The sequence below is a fragment of the Myxine glutinosa genome, chromosome 1 (assembly GCF_964187855.1).
Source record: "Myxine glutinosa chromosome 1, kmMyxGlut1.1, whole genome shotgun sequence".
Lineage (NCBI taxonomy): Eukaryota > Metazoa > Chordata > Myxini > Myxiniformes > Myxinidae > Myxine > Myxine glutinosa.
The window spans coordinates 161548829-161566182 of record NC_136261.1 but is presented as its reverse complement, the minus strand read 5'-3'; the positions used below and the strand labels follow the sequence as shown (position 1 = coordinate 161566182).

Genomic DNA, 17354 nt, shown 5'->3' with positions numbered 1-17354 from the left:
AAGTGTGTGGAGAAAGTTGGAGTAAGTGGTACGGAGTGGTGTGCATGGTGCGAAGGTGTGGATGGGGGAAGAGTGGACCCCTTTCACGAGTACCCGGGGCGGGTAGTGTAAGTGCTAGGTGGAGGGTACAGGTAAATTGTGGTTGGATATTGGCATTTGTGGTGCGGTTGCAGAATGGTGTTGTGAATGGGTGCATTAGTGTTGTGGAAATGGCTGGGCGTGTAGCCTGTTAGTGTGTGTAGTTGGTTGGGCACTCCACCACTGTGAGGATGTCGGCCAGGTGAGGCCGCAGGTGGGCTCTGGGAGCCGGTAGAGTTGTGGATGGGGCCCGAGGATCCGGAGGACGGACCCGGGTAGCCCAGTGCCAGAGAGGGCACCGAGTGGGGAGAGAGCCAGAGGGCCTTCCCCTGGTAGTTAGGTTAGGGTAAGGAGCAGGTAAGCTCGGAGGCAACTGCAGTGGTGGAGGTGTGCAGGTGGGTAGACCCACTGGGAGAGGTACACGTCGCAGCCCAGAAATTGTACGAGGGCACCGGGAGATGAATCGGGGGAGTGAGACCCCAAATTGAAGAGCACCACAGTTTGGCCAATGGGAATTGGTTTTTAGAACCCATAGTGTAAGAGGGCCAATGGTTTGGCCGGAGAAAGACCCCGGGTAGTGTAAAGTTGTTAAAGTCATTTAGGAGATAGTTAGGATTGATGAACCTGTCGCACCATACGCAGCCACTTACCAGTGGTGATGATGATGACTCCACACCTGTGTTTTCTTTGTTCTGTGTGCAGGAAATGAGATTGCTGTGGATTTGTGAGACGCATCACGACGTGGATGAGACATTGGGGTGATTCCATCTCTCCCTCCTTAGGAGGGACTGATGATGAATTGGTGATGGCAAATTTTGATGTGCAGTTGGAGATGGCAAATTTTGATGAGAGTTGAAAATGGCAAATTTGATTGGTTAGGAGGGAGAGAAGACGAATTTGGTTTATGGGAGGAACGGGGAAGACAGTAGGGATGTTTGTCGATTTGTAAAGTAGATGTTTATGGGTAGTGTTGTGTTTTGTGGATGCAGTAAGGGGTAAGGGAGGGGCCATGTAGGTTACCTGGTGGGGGGGGGGGCGTACGGTAGGAACGTACCTGTCTCACCTGGTTCCCATGTGCCCCTAGTGTGCATTACCTTGTGTTGCGTGCACTTTTGCGCCCTTACCACCTTACTCACTTGTCTGCTTCTTTTGTCTCCCACCTCCGAGGATCTGGCTTTGGGGCAGAGAGTGAGAGGAGAGAGAGGTGCTGGCTTCGCAGTTGTGGGCCTGCACTTTCGCTGCTTGCTGCCTGGATCGATACACCATATGGACCGCAATGTTTGTGGCCACCCACAATGGACCGCAGTTCTTTTGCGGCCAAGCACCACCCGTGGATGGACCTATGGGTCAACGTGGCACCTATGCCATACAGGTGAACCACTTTTAGTTGACACCACTGAAGGCCACAATACAGAAATGGACGCGGTTGGCGCCTTTCTTTATTTTTGAAAGAAGCCAGAACACCAAGTGCACCACACGAAGAGCAAGAGACACCTGCAGGGTTAGGGGTTGTCGAATTTATTTTTATTCCAATGAACAATGGTGACTGCACCGATTGGTGGTGGGGTGGTGCTGTTGATGCTCGGGAAGGGTGCTCTGCACGTTATTAAAGGCCGTCGGCCACAGAGCACTCGTGGGTTGGTGTATCGATGTTGGCAAGCGCGCTCTCTCTATGCATAACATCTGCATGTGTTCCTCCAAAAACAGGTCCTGGATCGTAGTGTAAATAGCAGCGTAGTCTTGTAAATAATGCTCCCTACCGGCTGTATGTTTAGTTTGAGAATTCTTTCCGGATTCGGTTATCCTGTGGGTGTGTTTCTGTGAGGAGAAGGGTGCAACGTCGCAGGGGGACATATTTACTCATTTGTGAATATCTGTAAAACTGTCGCACTCAGGGTAGAGTTAATAGTAGAGGGAACTACATTGCGTGCCACACTAAAGTAGGTAAAAATTTATCGGGTCGGGACGCCCCGAGGGTAGAGAAGGGTGCAATGTTGCGAATATGGAATTTGGCCTCCATATCCGCTTGTAAATATTCCCCTATTTTCTCCAATACTCCCCAACTTTCCCCGATCCCCCATTCCCTAGTCCCATTGCATGTAAATAACAATCAGTAGAGCCGACCTTCCCCTTATTCCCCCATTAAATGTCGTGCCCAGGTCCACCGCACCACACGTAGACAACTTTCGGACATCTTCCTAGTTATTCTTATTCTATGTCAGTTAAGGCCTCGTCTCCATTAATTATGACTCTTCGTTGCACCAGAATGTGATTATATGGCATCAGTAGTGAGTTTAGGACCTTTCCCATACCTCCTTCCATCTTCTTCCCCAACAATGACAACAACAACAGAGGAGATGGCGGCGGAGCGGGGGAGGATGCGTCCTCACACCGGCTCGATTAGCTCCAGACCATGCGCTCCACGGGGTTACCACGAAGGGGCTGGCTGTCAGCTCCTCGTCAAGGGCGGAGCCTGGTAAACCCCCCCCGCACCCAATAAGAAGGGCGGACCGATTCCATCTGGGCGGAGCTAACGAGCCGAGGGCGTGTCACTCCCCGCCGGATATACGCAGCCGCTTGCCGGACGTGACGTCAGATGCGCCCCCAGCTTGAGACGACAAGACGCCACCTCGAGCGCTGAGAGACCTCCTGCATCTGTTGGGCCGCGCCATCCTGTCCCTGAGCACAAGGTGCACCTTGTGCTGGCCATCGAATACCCGCTTTCCTTGTCATCAATCCCCGTGTGAGTCAGTTTTTGTCCTGTTTCTCTGTGGTCTGTCGGGAATAATATAAGGTTGTGTCTAAGTGCCTGTCTTCCTATGATGTACCTCTCGTCCCTGTAATCTGACCTTCCGCACGAATATAACCTCCTCCGGAGGTCTTGAGAACTGAACCCCTGGTGTCGTATTGTGTCATTATAACCCAGCCGGGTGTCTTCTCTTTCCTATTGAGCCAGCGTAGCGCGGCTTCGTCGACGTTCGAGTACAATCGGGTAATTTGTGCGGACACGGCGGCCATTCCGCTCGGCCCACCTTAACATCAAAGTCGTGTCTGTAACAATATATATATATATATATATATATATATATATATATATATATATATATATATATATATATACACATATATATATATACACATATATATATATACACATATATATATATACACATATATATATATATATATATATATATATATATATATATATATATATATATATATATATATATATATATATATATATATATATATATATATATATGTGTGTGTGTAGCGGTTGGTGGGAGGGGTGACTTCAGGTGCATCATTCACACAATTAAATGGAGATTTGAAGACGTATATGTTTCAATCACGGCAACTTTGTCCAAATTTCAAACAACAAATATTGAAGTTCAAAAGAAAAATATGACTTTTATTCAGCATTTTCTTGCAATTTTCTTTCTCCAAACTTTCAATGCATTTCCCAGCATTTATGACCTTACAACGTCTGAGGGCCATGGTAGGCCCATGACGAACGACACTGTACTGTACTTTGGGGAGACATTTTTCATTCGACAGACACCTACTCTCACAAGTGTGGAAAACCCAATCCACTTACTGCGTACTGATTGTTAACTCATTTCATTTGGTACAAGAAGCTTTGAAACTGAGCAATGAGACTACCCCAACTGTTTATAATGTATCTGTTGACAATATTTACAGCTATGTGAATCAGATGCACATTTGGCAATCATCCCAATTGGGAAGGTGTGTCCCACAAGTTTTGGTGGAATAAAGTGTATTCACATTCCACTACCTCGACACGTGTTTTACACACTTTTCCCTACTTTGTCTGATAGGATTCTGCAGAACTGCATTTACCTTTGTGCTGTCCAGTCTGGGTGTGATTCCTGTCCCTACTACAAACTGTCAGATTGATATCATTATATATTTAAATCTTCTGATTGCATCATTATTCTTCTGCCATGTCCCAATAGTATGGGGTTGGTGGCTCAGAGTAGCTAAATTTGGAATTGCAGCCAAGCAAAGTCTTTCACAAATCAGCTGGCTAGGCCCAATGATCAAACGGAATCGATTTGGGCAGCAATTTGGTCAGGGTACGAATGATAATTGACTTACTCTTCTTCAAAATATCATAAGGATCCACCAACAATGCGAGCAGATGGGACAGCCATCTGCATCACAGAATACCTGTGAAGCATCAGGCTGAAAATTAATATTTGGATTGAGAGTCAAACTGAGATGAGACAGCTCAAAAGTAAACGTGCTACCTCTGTACTATCCCATCTGACTGGTTGCATCATTATTGGGCATAGCAAAGAACAAATGTCATTTCTCCTGATTTTCCTTACACATTCAATGACAAAAAGGTTGACTCAAAATAGTAAGCAAAAAATAAATAAATAATCACACTCATGTCCAAAGGAAGCAGTTCAGCTTGGAATTTTTAATATGAAATGGGCAAAGCCTAGAAACTAACAAAACCCATTAGAACCCTTCAGAATTACCCTTTAAACCCTTTAGAACTAAACACGGTTGGGTGAGAAAGGTGGTTCTTCATTTTTGACATACAGACAGACATAGCCAAATATTAAAGTGGCTTCACCACTTAAAAATAGCAAAACGTTAACGGACAACCGGACAGCCATCTGGACATCACAACCCATTTTATAAGTTAATATGTTCAAGAATCAAGATGAGATGACCTAATAAAGTCCACGCAGGTTTAAGTGTCAATTATGGTGCAGATAGACTCATTTTCTGGATGTGAGACCCCTCTTGTCATTGAAGCCAGGATGGAGCACAACATTGTAAGCCACACACTTGGCAGAGTGCCTCAAGAACTGTCCACGGCGGATGAATCCACGACCGCAACGCGAGCATACATATGGTCGTTGTGCCATGTGTGTGCGTTTGTGCCGAAGCAAGTTGTAGGATTGTGCAAAGGTCATGCCACACATTTCACAAGCATATGGACGTTCTCCTGTGTGAGTGCGCCGGTGCACCTCCAGTTTGCTGCGGAAGGCAAAGCGCAGGCCACACTCGGTGCAGTAATGGGGTTTGCCAGAGAATGATCTTGCTTTAACGCTGCTTGGCCAAACCTCTGTTTCTTTGCACACGAGCGGCCCAGCCTCTCTGCCATGGTTTTCACATTTGTTCAACCACCAATTGTAAGATGTTTCTTCCTGCTCCAGACATGAAACCTGTGGGGGAGGTTCTACCTTTCCGGAGTTTGAAGCATGGAAATCAGCACAGCATTGCGATAGCTCTGGAGCAATAAGGAGCCATGCAGATTCAGGTTGGCATTGAAAAGCTTGCCCAGCATCCGCTGGTGTCGATGTCAGAGGGGTGGATGCCTCGCAGCCTGCAAGAGGAAATATGAACTGAGTGATAGGAAAACTACTAATAATTATTGTATCCATGTCGATGTCAAATTAATTTTTTTGACTTCTTCACCCTTCATTATGAAGCATCCTTCAACTAGCTTTTGCATAACCCTGTTCAAAAGGTGTGAGCAAATAAGCATTAAAAAAGAAAAGTGAGGTTGCCATACCGTGCAAATTAAAGCAAGGTTGATAAGTAAGAGCAGAGGAGTAAAAAAAGACTGGGAAAGAGAAGAGGCAACCAAAATGAATTGCCTCAAAGTTACAAAAATGGCTACACAAGTATGCTCCATAAACGAACCTCTAGTCTTATTAGCTAACCTCTTGGTGGTCTTTATTTAAATTAAAATACAGTGAAATAAAAGGGGGCATGTGGACGAACAGGGCAATAAAAGATGAATGAAAAAAAAACAACAACTAGAGCAATCAAGAACATACCACCTGGAATTTCTAAGATACTTCCCTGATCTGCCATCATGTATTTTTCTATACATTGCCAGATTGTAGAGAACTGGAATTCTGTCATGGAAATGAAGTGAAATTAGTGAGGCCTACACCTTTTCACTCAAGGCTTTCAAAGAGCAACCTGAAACGTTTGGTTAATTCCAAAAATCCCTGAAAACTCAAGCATGGAGATTACCATTGCAGTTGCTCCCCAAGAAAATTGCGTGTGGCTCACTGTACCAGGTGCCAAAATAATACATCAATGTAGTAACTGAGTAACCGAACGACCGAATAGCCACTCACTTATCCAATGATGCTACCCCACAGCCTTGCGCTGCATACAAATGAAAAAAAAAGAAGTATAAGCTACATCAAACTTCCTTCCTGACAATTGATTTTTCAATTACAAAACAATTGTATGTCTAATGCTATCATTTTTAAACTCAAGGCTGACAAAGCTTGATTTGAGGTATGCACTTGGACCATATAATAATAATTTTGAAAAAAGGATCGATCATGGAAGTGAAGTGTTACAAAATGTGAAGCTAGAATCACACTGGGTAGAGCACAAACCTCCGCCAGGCTGAACAGTTTACGTTTTGTATCCCACTGATAGACCGTATTTGGATTTGGACCTTAACCAAAATCTAATCAGCTTGTTCTTGTCACCTAACCAACTCATTCACAACTTTGAGGCATCGTGCTATACATCGTTTTTGTTCCCATCTCTCAATAGTGAAGAATCATTAAAATTATTTTGCAAATTCCACGAAACCGAATTCTAATCTTCACCAAAATTGAAACAATTGGTCCTTGTTACACGCACACACACAACCTGACCACCATGATTCGTCCGAATCCATCCATAACTTTTTGAGAGGAAAGTGCCGACTTGTTTCGGGTCATGAACGAGGTATCGCTCTCCAATGGAGACCCAGTGTGTCAACTTCTCACCTGTTCCATTATCTGCACTACTGTACTTCCTCATTGTATGTGGTGTCCATTAAAGTCACCAACATGGACTTCTTGGGGTTGGACCTTTGGCAGTGCTAGAAGTGGCAGCTTATAAACATGGGTTGTCATTAGGTCTCCTATTCTCATCATGCCCACAGAAGCGCCAATAATCCTGGCTTTTTCCTCAATGGCAAAGTCCGTTAGACTTTACTTGATGTAGGTAGTAGCAAAGTCATGCTTAGGATGGTGGACAGCTGCAATGTAGTTGAAGCTATGAACATGGTAGCTGGTGGGATAGTAACGCATCTGTAATGCGAGTTTACTGTACTACAAGGACATTGGTATGGTGGTCTTGAAGGATTCTTGTTAAAAATAAAAATGTATATAAATTAAAAATAAGGAAAACATTAGCAGGTATTGGCCTATTTTGAATGTGTTGTTTTAATACATTTTGAACACACCTCAGCCTTTTTTTTCTTTCTTCTATACTCAGTCAAGGCTCATGTAAGAGCTAACACACTTAACATATAAAAAAGGGAGCAGGAGACAAGAGGGGGAGAGAAAGGGAAGCACAATAACAGTAGAGAACAAGAACATCGGGAGAGCTGTGGAAGGGAGAGGGCTGGGGCGGGGTACACGGCATAAACAAGATGGACACTAATCGGACTTTCAGGAAAGAACGGATTTTGAAAAAGGTGGATTTGGGTTTTATTAACGGGGGTAGAAAATATCAAGGTATTGGATGGGGGAAGATGAGAGATGGTGGTGAACAGCTGTTTTCAAGACCTGGAGGGAGGAGTGGGATTGAAGAGAGTGAGGGAGTTTGTTCCAGAGGGGGGAAAAAAGAGGAATGAAAGAGTGAAGGTGAGCAGAGAGCCTAGATTTTTGCAGTTTCACCAGAAGAGGGTTGCTGGCAGATCCTGTGCGTCCTGCAGGAATATTTGGGGGACAGAGCACAGACCGAGCAGGAGGAGCAAGGCCGGAGAGGAGTCGGTAGAACACAGAAAGACCACCAACAGCTTGATTCTCTGTGACCACATACACAAATATTAGTTCTACAGAAAATCTGCCATCTTGCCCCATTCCCTACCCCCACCAAATCATGGAAGATAAGTCAGACTTTTGTGACAAGGCAAGTAATTAAACAGCCAAATGAGAGTAACAAGGTTCTTACATGAAGTTTCATCATCTTCAACTTTTATTTTCTCATTGCTCTTGTCAGCAAAAACTGGCTCTTTCACTGATGGTGAAGGAAGTTGATTGGCTATGCAGATGTTGGCATGAGAAGTGGAGCCAATTGTGTCACATTCACCTGGTGCAAAACAATGGAACAAATGGGTCAATGTGATGGTGTTTTATCCAAACCAAAAAGACAAGAAAATAGCATTCCATGCAAATGCCTTGATGGACATGTCTATGCCCACGTTAGATATCAACCCACTGTTACATTTTATCTCAATGAAAGGTCACATGAGGAATTAAAGAGAGACAGACAGAGAAAACACCTGATGCTTCTAGCTCAAGTTACGTTCTGCAAAATGATTTTCAAAAGGGCACATGACAACCTGTTGAACCTAAAATTGAACCAGTTCATCTTTGTATTAGAGTTCATATTTTTTCCAAATGTGGTGGCAATCTCTTCAGTGGTCCACAAGTCATTGGGATAATAACAAAAAAACGAACAGACGGACACACAATCTGAAAACACAATGCCCCCAGCTGGGGAGGCATAAAAAATTTAACAACTTTAGGGTAACCCCCGCTCTAGCGGGGAAAAATGGCCTTAAAACGATCATTCATTCATTCATTCATTCAACAGCACTCAGTCGAGTGCATACCTCCACCAGGCTGTACAGTTTACGTTTTGTATACAACGGAAATCTGCATTCGGACCTGAACCAAAATCTTATCTGCTTGTTCTCGTCACCTAATAAACTCATTCGTGTTTTGAAATATCATGCGACATATTGTTTTTAACCCTCTCCCTCAATGCTGAAGAATCACTTAAAAATAAATTATTGCATCCAGATTCAAATCTTCATCAAAATCGAACCAATTCGTTCTTGTCACACACCCAAGCTGTCCACAAAGTTTCGTCCAAATGAGTCCATAACTTTTTGAGAAATCATGCTCACAGACAAACAGACAGGGGTGAAAACATAACCCCATTCACCTTTGGTGGCAGAGGTAATCATGTGTCATAGCGTACGATTAAATGACAAAAAAACAAAGCACAGACAAGTATTTTATTAGAAATGATTGCATCATAAAGATGTTATCCGATTCTAGTGATCGAGACAAGAAAAGCCTGAAGTGCTTTTTAAAGTAAATTAAGCAGAAGACAAAATTACACTGGTAGTTTACAAATTGTTGTCACAGCTGTTGCTAGCCATAATGGCTCCTCTCACCCACCATATCCATTATCAATGGGGGCAGGAAGGAGATTCGTCGTATCTGCAGCACAAGCTGGTATGAGGTTCCCGTGCTCCACATTATCCGTGTTTAACTCGAATATTTCAGGTACCTTTTCCTCAATTCCGACATCCATCACCTCAACAGGAGCTTGGTCCACCAGAGGAGACTGGGCAGAGGGAGCTGGCAAGCAATAAGCACGAGGTGGCAGGAAATTGTGACCGTCATGACATCCAATGTAAAGTCTGTTCTAGCTCTACATGTAATGACTCACAAGATCATGAAAACAACACTAAACTACACGTGAAAGCATCAACAAAGGAAACTTCCATTTTCACGGCTTTCCAGGCCTGAATTATATTGATGTATTCACACGATTCCCTTCAAGATTTTAATCGGTTTAGGAAGTCCAAATATTATTTTTCTCTTCCGATTGACACATACCTTCCGTAAATTGCTGCCCAGTGTGTTTCACATCCTCGACAAACTCCGTGACCTTTCTCTCGGCATCCTCTGGTCCAAGAGCACTGAACCTCTGCAGTGAACTGATGAGCTCACGACTCAGTCCACTCAGGGTGGCAAGGATGGCGTCCAAAAGGCCTCGGGAGTCCGGTCCTTGCACCGAGCATTCAGGGGTGGAAAAGCCGGCCGTGATGGCCACGACACGGCGCAGCAGTGCATACATCGCAAAGGGAAGGCGGCGGTGTGCCTCAGCATACAACTCGGCACGAATCTGTAACAAAAAATCCCATTGGTTTAACATTGTAAAAGTCTTTTAAAAAAATAGAAGCATCCATTTTTTTTCAATCATTTCCCATTTGGTCACTAAACGATATTGACCAACCTTCATCTCTTTGAGTAACCTTCACTTTATCCTTATGTGTTACCATTTATTCATGCTGCCATTTCTTCACCAACTAGCTGAAGATGGGCTGTTTTTTTTGTTTTTTTACGAAAATGTGAAAGGACACAAAAAGTAATTACTGTGCCTTCATCTGACTGAGGACATCAAGAAAGAATGTATAGGTCAACAAAGTATAGAGTATTAAACCTGCGGCTAGAACAAAAAGATCCCTATTTCTCAAAGAAGAAGGCTAACCCAGAAAAAGCTAACGTGAGATCACTCTAATGTCTCAGCCGTAAGCCTCCGAGGGTTGAGATTGGTGTGTGCCGACTGATTATCACACATATTATAAGCCAGGTATATCAAATGACTAGCTGTGGCATCACCTGTGCGTGCTCTGCACAAGCGAGCAGTTCATCATAGTTGCTGATCCCAAGCTCTTGCGCCATCACCTGGACAAAGTGAGGCTTCATTCCCTGTGCCCCAAGCCAAGCATCAAAGTCTGAATGTGGGTCAATGGCCAAGGAACAAGCCATGTCTATGAGTAAAAGAAGGAACAAATATATTGGTAAAACTCAATCAATCTCATTTCTCAAACTAGAAAGGCACTCAGTAGAGAGCATACCTCCGCCTGGTTGGCCATAATCACTCAATGGTGAAGAATCACTTTTTAAAAAATCAAATAATTCTCATATCCAAATCCATATTCAGATATTCACCAAAATTGAATCTATTTGTCCTTGTCAGACACCCAACCAGTCCACCAAGTTTCGTCCAAATCCGTCCACAACTGTTTGAGATATCCTGCTATGTATCGTTTTTGGCCCTATCTCCAAATGGTGAAGAATCACTTTAAAAATTCTAGTAGCCGGATCCAAATCCGTATCTTCACCAAAATCTAATCATTTCGTCCTTGTCACATGCACTACCTCTCTGCCAATTTTCGTCCGAATTCGTCCACAACCTTTTGAGATATTTTGTTCACAAACAAACAAGAAGACATCATCACATGCGGAGCACAATACTTGCAAAATCTACCCTCCACCCCCATTAAAAAAAATTCCATCGATACAGAAAATTGTCCATTTCATCAAGATTAAAATTGACATTCTTGATCAAAGCTCGGGTCAATAGGAAGAAAAGTGACGATTTTTCAGATGAAAAATGATGATTTTGGAAGGTTGACCTTGAATTGACCTTTTGACCTCAAAAATAGTTGGTTTTCTATTTAGCGAGGCAATATGCAAATGCTGTTCAATTTTCAAGTCAATCGGATGAAAATTAATGGTTTTTCAGATGAAAAGTGATGATTTTGGAAGTTTGACCTCGAGTTGACTTTTGAGCGATTGACCTCAAAAAGAGTTTTTTTTTGTTGTATACAAGGTCGAGGCTCGTGAAAGAGCGAACATTAATCACACAGAAAGACAAACCGACACATAAAACAAATAACATCGGGAGTGGTAGACAAGATGGGGAGAGAGGGGGAAGGACACAAACACAACATTTGAGAGCAGGGACCGAGAGACATGGAGACATCGAGAGATCTGTGGGAGGGAGAGGGCTTTGGGGGGGGGGGGGGAGGCATGGGAAGGGAGGGTGGGAGAGGTATAAAACATATGGACACTTCCAGGAAAGAAGTTGGAATTTCAAACAAGGTGGATCTGGGGTGAATTAGTGGGGGTAGAAAAGATCAAGGTTTTGGATGGGGGAAGATAAGAGATGTTGGTGAACAGCTGTTTTAAAGACCTGGAGGGAGGAGTGGGATTGAAGGGAGTGTGGGAGTTTGTTCCAGAGGCGGAAGAAAAGAGGAATGAAAGAGTGAAGGTGAGCAGAGAGCCGAGATTTCGGCAGTTTAACCATCTGCTGTTTAACCATTGCTGGCAGATCTTGTGCGACCTGTAGGAATATTTGGGGGACAGAGCACAGAGAGAGCTGGGGGAGCAAGGCCGGAGAAGAGTCGGTAGAAGACAGAAAGACCACCTACCTGCCTGCGGTGAGTGAGTGAAAGGCCCTCAGAGATAGCTTCATCGCGGGAGATTCCAATAATTCTGAAAGCTTTGGTTTCAACAGCGTGAAGCCGAGCTAGGTGTGAGGCAGGAGCACCGGCCCATAGGGGAGAACAGTATTCCATTGAGCTGCGGATGAAAGCCTTGTATGTGGTGAGGAGCTCAGGTGTGCCTAGGAAGGACTTCGCACGACGGAGGACGCCCAGTCGGCGACTGGCTTTGGAGGCCAGCTTGGAAATGTGGTTTTCCCAAGAAAGGGAAAGAAAGTATGTTTCCCCAATTTAGTGACTCGATATGCAAATGCTGTTCAATTTTCAAGTCAATCGGTTGAGAATTGACAGCTTTTTAGATGAAAATAGATGACTTCTAAAATTTGACCTTGAGTTGACCTTTGACCTTTTGACCTCAAAAATAGTTCATTTCCCAATGTATTGACTCAATATACAAATGTTGTTCAATTTTCAAGTCAATCGGATTTAAAATGTCGATTTTAGAAATTTGACCTCCAGATGACCTTTGACCTCAAAAACAATAGGCTTCTCAATTGGGACGACCTATATAACTTGGTGAAGTTTCGTGACGATCGGTTTAAAATTGTGACCTGTAGGCCGGTGACAAACAAACAGACAGACAGAGAACCACAAACGCAACCGACCAATATACTTGACAAATGTTCTATTTTGCAAGTAACAAACGGACAGGGGTGAAAACATAACCTCCATCCACCTTTGGTGGTGGAGGTAACAATGAAGCAATACTCAGTCATTTGATGCTGCTTCATTCAATTGTGGAACTTTTCCTAATACTGTAAATGTTCTACAAAATAGTATGGCTGAGATATCGCCCGGACAAACAGGAAAGAAAGCAAACGGAGTGAAAACCGAGTACTCCTTTTCAGTGCGCGTCATCGCCGGGCCCCATTCGGTGCCCGACGATGACGTCATGCTGCACCTGGAGACGGAATAGGAAACACAAGCAAACCTTCAACAATGCCCAGAATGCACTGGTTAAAGGTCTCAGTTAAATTAAGTCCAACAATTTTGTGGTTACATCCGGTTGAAACCAAAGCTGAAATACACTCGATCTTGGAGGCTTCGTGATGGCCGTACACATCGAGCAGTTAAAATACCCCTTTTGAGTCCGCCACTTACCACAGGCACACGTGTAAACAAAAGTCCCCGCGCGCGCAAGGTGTAACAACCTAAACAAGGCCACACATTATGAATTCACTCTCAACTCCAGCTTCGGCCAATCAGGCCGCAGCTCGAAACGTCACGTGTGCACGCAACCGGAAGACGGCGACCAATAGCGGCGCCGAATGCAGGGGCACGTGACACGTGAGCGCTCGCGAGAAGAGCTGGGGGCGTCCTTCAATAATTCGGCATTGTGCGGTCTAGTGAGGTTTCTCGAGTCTTAGTTTTATCTGTACTGTACTGTACATCATGGTATAAATATAGTAAATAGTAATTATAGTCGTTGGAGAAAAGCTGTTAAAATACGTGATGTATTTCGAATTTAGACCCAACTGTGTATCGTCACCTCATCATGCCCACAGCACAACGATCCCCACATGAAATAGTTAAAATATTTCACTGAAAAAGTATACTGTACTGTACTGTACTGTACTGCAATCTGCAATCTGCACTGTATTCATCAATGTAATAAATAAGTAGGCCTAAAGAAAAATTTCCTCAGTCTTTCGCGAAGGATCAATTTGTACAGAATGTTTTTTCTCACCTTTTAGATTTACCCGTTAAACTATTAATATTATTAATGTGTAATTGTATTTGTCGTCTAATTATTAATTTTTTTTGCATTTTCACATCATTACTCCCACCTTTGGTCCGGACGTACCGCACGCATTTGCAAATCTGAGCATCTGGTGCCTGGTGGTCAGCGGCTTCCTGGTCTGGCCACGTGATGTGAGTGCTGCGTTTTGATTGGTCGAAGCGCAAATTGGACGACAGTTGGTCAGGTGCGGCCTATGCGACTGTGTTTATTCCTGCATTTCGTGGACCGTGTGCGTTCGTTTGTGCATGTGTGTGCATGCGATTGTCTCAGGCATGTTAAGTGTGTGTACTGTAGCTGTGTGTGTGTGTGTACTATTCACCGGTAAATCATTATTTATTACTTTGGGCGTACCTTAGTTGTACTGTACAACTATTCCAAGGTTTTGATTGAAAATGAAATGCAGGATGTGTGTATGCATTTTGTAGTATTTACAACTTCTTTTAAATATTTATAGAACGTAATGCATTAACAATAGCCATTACCATTTATTATTTAATATATTGTAATTGTTGTGAATAACAGCTTTATGTTGAAACAACGGTGTTTGCATTGGTGCATGTGCGCAGGTGTGCGCCTGCGTGGTGTATACCACGCTTTAGCAGTGGGTATATTGATGGTTAAGTTGAACTGCATGCAAATGAACCCTTCACTTAATTTTATTGAAATCAGAAACCAAAGTGCTCAATTATTTTATTTATTTATTTATTTTTGCTCATTAATTTTTAGTCTGACAGGTAACGAACAACGGCTTGGAGGTTTGCACACTTGTATTTGAGCTGTCTCACCTGGGTTTTTGAATCTTGACCCACCTGTGTATCATCACCCTGGTGTTCCGTATTCAGGGCAACGCACCGTGCATCAGATGAATTGGACATGAAATCAGAGGCTGTCTAGCACAGATCGTTGACTATTTGGACGTGAAAGATCCCAGTCTTTTGTAAAGCCAAGGTGGATTGTCGTTGGCACCCCAAACTGACACCAAATTACTGCCACGAGCAGTCGAACGTCTGGTCTGGCCGGCCGGTTTGTGAAACACTTCAACTCTAGACGTTCCCTAGCTGACCTCGCAAGAAGGTGGGATTAATTTGATCAGTTTAAGCTGCATCAGAGAAAAGAAAGGTCACAGACCGTAACACCCCCCCCCCCCCCCTTAAAGAAGAAAACTTTACTCCAACCAAAGTTCTTTTACAAAGGCAGATTAGTCTCAACACAGCATAAACAGTGCAGTAAACAAACAGCCACATCTCGTTGTGACATTTACAGGCATCAGAGATAATATGCATGTACATGAAATACTCAAGCTCGAGATAGAGCATCTGCAATGACATTATCTCGACCCGAAATATGTACAATTTTCAAGGTCTACGGTTGTACTAAAAGCCCCCATTGGAAATTCGTGGGGACAGGAGGTACTAAAAGCCCCAATTCTCGCTTATTGGTGGGGACAGGAAAATCGGCAATCGTTTGGGTCTTAGCCTGCTTCTCTTTCTGCGTTTGGGATCTCATAACTACACAAGCAGGGAAAATACCAGGGAACTCCTCTTGCAAATCCTCAGTTTCTTCCTGAACTATAGGATGTATTGAAATTACTGGGGAAACACCAACCCTATCCCCAGCCAAATCATTTCCCAATAGGAAACTAACACCCTCTATGGGGAGAGTGGGGACTATTCCTATCACTCGTCCTGTGACCAAATCAGACTTCAACTTCACCCTATGTAAGGGGACCAGGACATAGCTATTTGCAAGGCCCTGGATTAATGCACTCGCTTTCACCGAACTACTCAAAGTCAATGGTAAGATATTAGACAACATCAACGACTGAGCTGCCCCAATATCCCTTAGAATAACTATGGACTTGGCTTCCCAATCCCAGGACACTTGGCCCCTTGACACAAAGGGTTTATAATGGTCCAGTACAGGGCTTGCAAGGTCAGCAGTATCCTCAGCCTTAAATGACAGGGCCAAGTTTCGTCATTGTGGCTGTCCACTTTGATTTTAACCAAGGCGATAGGTCTAGCGGAGTCTCCCTGCTTTTCCTCCCTTTGCAATTTCCAACAATTCGACTTCAGATGTCCCTTCTGTTTACAGTAATAACACATTTGGGCTGTTCCCCTGCGAGATGCCTTATTCGACCACTCAGATTGTCTACCCGGAGACAGGTGCACCAATGGACCCCTATGATCTGTCCACTCCCTCTCTGACTGGTCCTCACTAACTCCCTTCTTGTTATACCATGTCGTAGCAAGGAAGACCAACGCTTCTCTTATGGGTAAGTTCATAATCATCTGCACCAACTACAGCTCTTTTCAACTCGCCCACCTTATGATCCGTAAGGTGTCCTCATGTCTAAACTCTAAGGGGATACTGTTCCTAAACTCTTCCATCAGGATAACCTCCCTTCGATTACCATAGGTCATATCCACTTGCAGAGAACGATACCACCGATCAAAACTCATTTCCTTCTCCCTCGCAAATTCAACAAATGTCTGCCCAGCTTGTCTTTTTAAGGTTCGGAACTTCTGCCTGTATGTTTCTGGAACTTGCTCATAGGCTGACAACACAGCCCTTTTAACAGCCTCATAATTTTCTGACTGATCCTCCGATAGAGCTGAATACACTTCCTGGGCTCTCCTTATGAACACACTTTGTAGTAGCAGGGTCCAGTATTGTACTGGCCACTGAAGACGTTTGGCTATCTTTTCAAAGGACAGAAAAAACATTTCCACTTCATCGTTAAACTAACAAGCTTAATATTGTGAGCCACATCAAAGGAACGGGGGCGGGGGGTTGGGGGGCGGGGGATAATTTGGACCCTCACCTGAATCTACGGCAACAGGTCTGGTCTGTCCCATCTGAATTTATAATTTTCTTAACTCAAACTTTGCTTTTCTTCTTTTTTCCCTCTCCTTTTCTTCTTTTTCTCTTTCAAACTCTTTGCTTTTTGTTGTCTTCTAACTTTAGTTTGAGCCATCTTTTCTCTGATTCTATCCTGGCTAATTCCAAGGCTCCACTCCTCAACTTTACTTACGGTTCTAAACCCATGCGATTGACAATAGACGAAACAATCTCTGCCTTTTTTATGCCAGATGTCTCACTAACCCCAAGATGATCAGCTGCAGCTCATAACTCTACCTTACATAACAGTTCTACATCTTGCACTGATAGAAACTTCTCCACAAATTCCTTCACTTCAAAATCCATCTCCTCGGCCATGGTGTACGACTGCAGTAAATATATAAGTACCAGCACCGTAAATAAAAGTCAAATTATCTTACCAATGAGAAAACCCGATAATGAGAAGAGAAAAAAAAAATCCAAGACAGGTATCATATAATCCAGATCCCGGATGAGCCCCCAATTTGTTATGGCCTGAAGCACACAAAGCCAAGCATTCAATCAAACCGGCTTTATTTATAGGTTATAACGATCAAAATC

The 17354-nt window shown here is 43.6% G+C and overlaps 2 protein-coding genes across 13 annotated transcripts in view; one reads left to right on the top strand and one right to left on the bottom strand.

The window, feature by feature from the left end:
• Positions 1-3466: 3466 nt before the first annotated feature.
• LOC137430525 (uncharacterized) lies at positions 3467-14094 on the bottom strand. The gene is made up of 6 exons (XM_078779383.1): positions 13963-14094; positions 10506-10657; positions 9720-10008; positions 9276-9458; positions 8038-8175; positions 3467-5446 (listed from the first exon to the last, which is right to left on the bottom strand). The coding sequence occupies exons 2-6, from the start codon at positions 10653-10655 to the stop codon at positions 4836-4838; spliced, it is 1371 nt and encodes a 456-aa protein (XP_078635509.1). The 5' UTR covers positions 10656-10657; positions 13963-14094; the 3' UTR covers positions 3467-4835.
• The window catches only part of LOC137430461 (uncharacterized), a 63680-nt gene continuing 59806 nt past the window's right edge, over positions 13481-17354 (top strand). For 7 of the 12 annotated variants that reach the window (XM_078779378.1, XM_078779374.1, XM_078779369.1 and 4 more), the window contains exon 1: positions 14012-14100. Coding sequence is in view for 3 of the 12 variants with exons in the window: in XM_068121322.2 (XP_067977423.2) it covers positions 14162-14186 (25 nt within the window). In the remaining 9 variants the exon portion in view is untranslated. Of the gene's footprint in view, positions 13512-14011; positions 14187-17354 lie in introns of those variants that run through there. The other 5 variants (XM_068121322.2, XM_078779356.1, XM_068121290.2 and 2 more) reach the window with 3 other exon arrangements.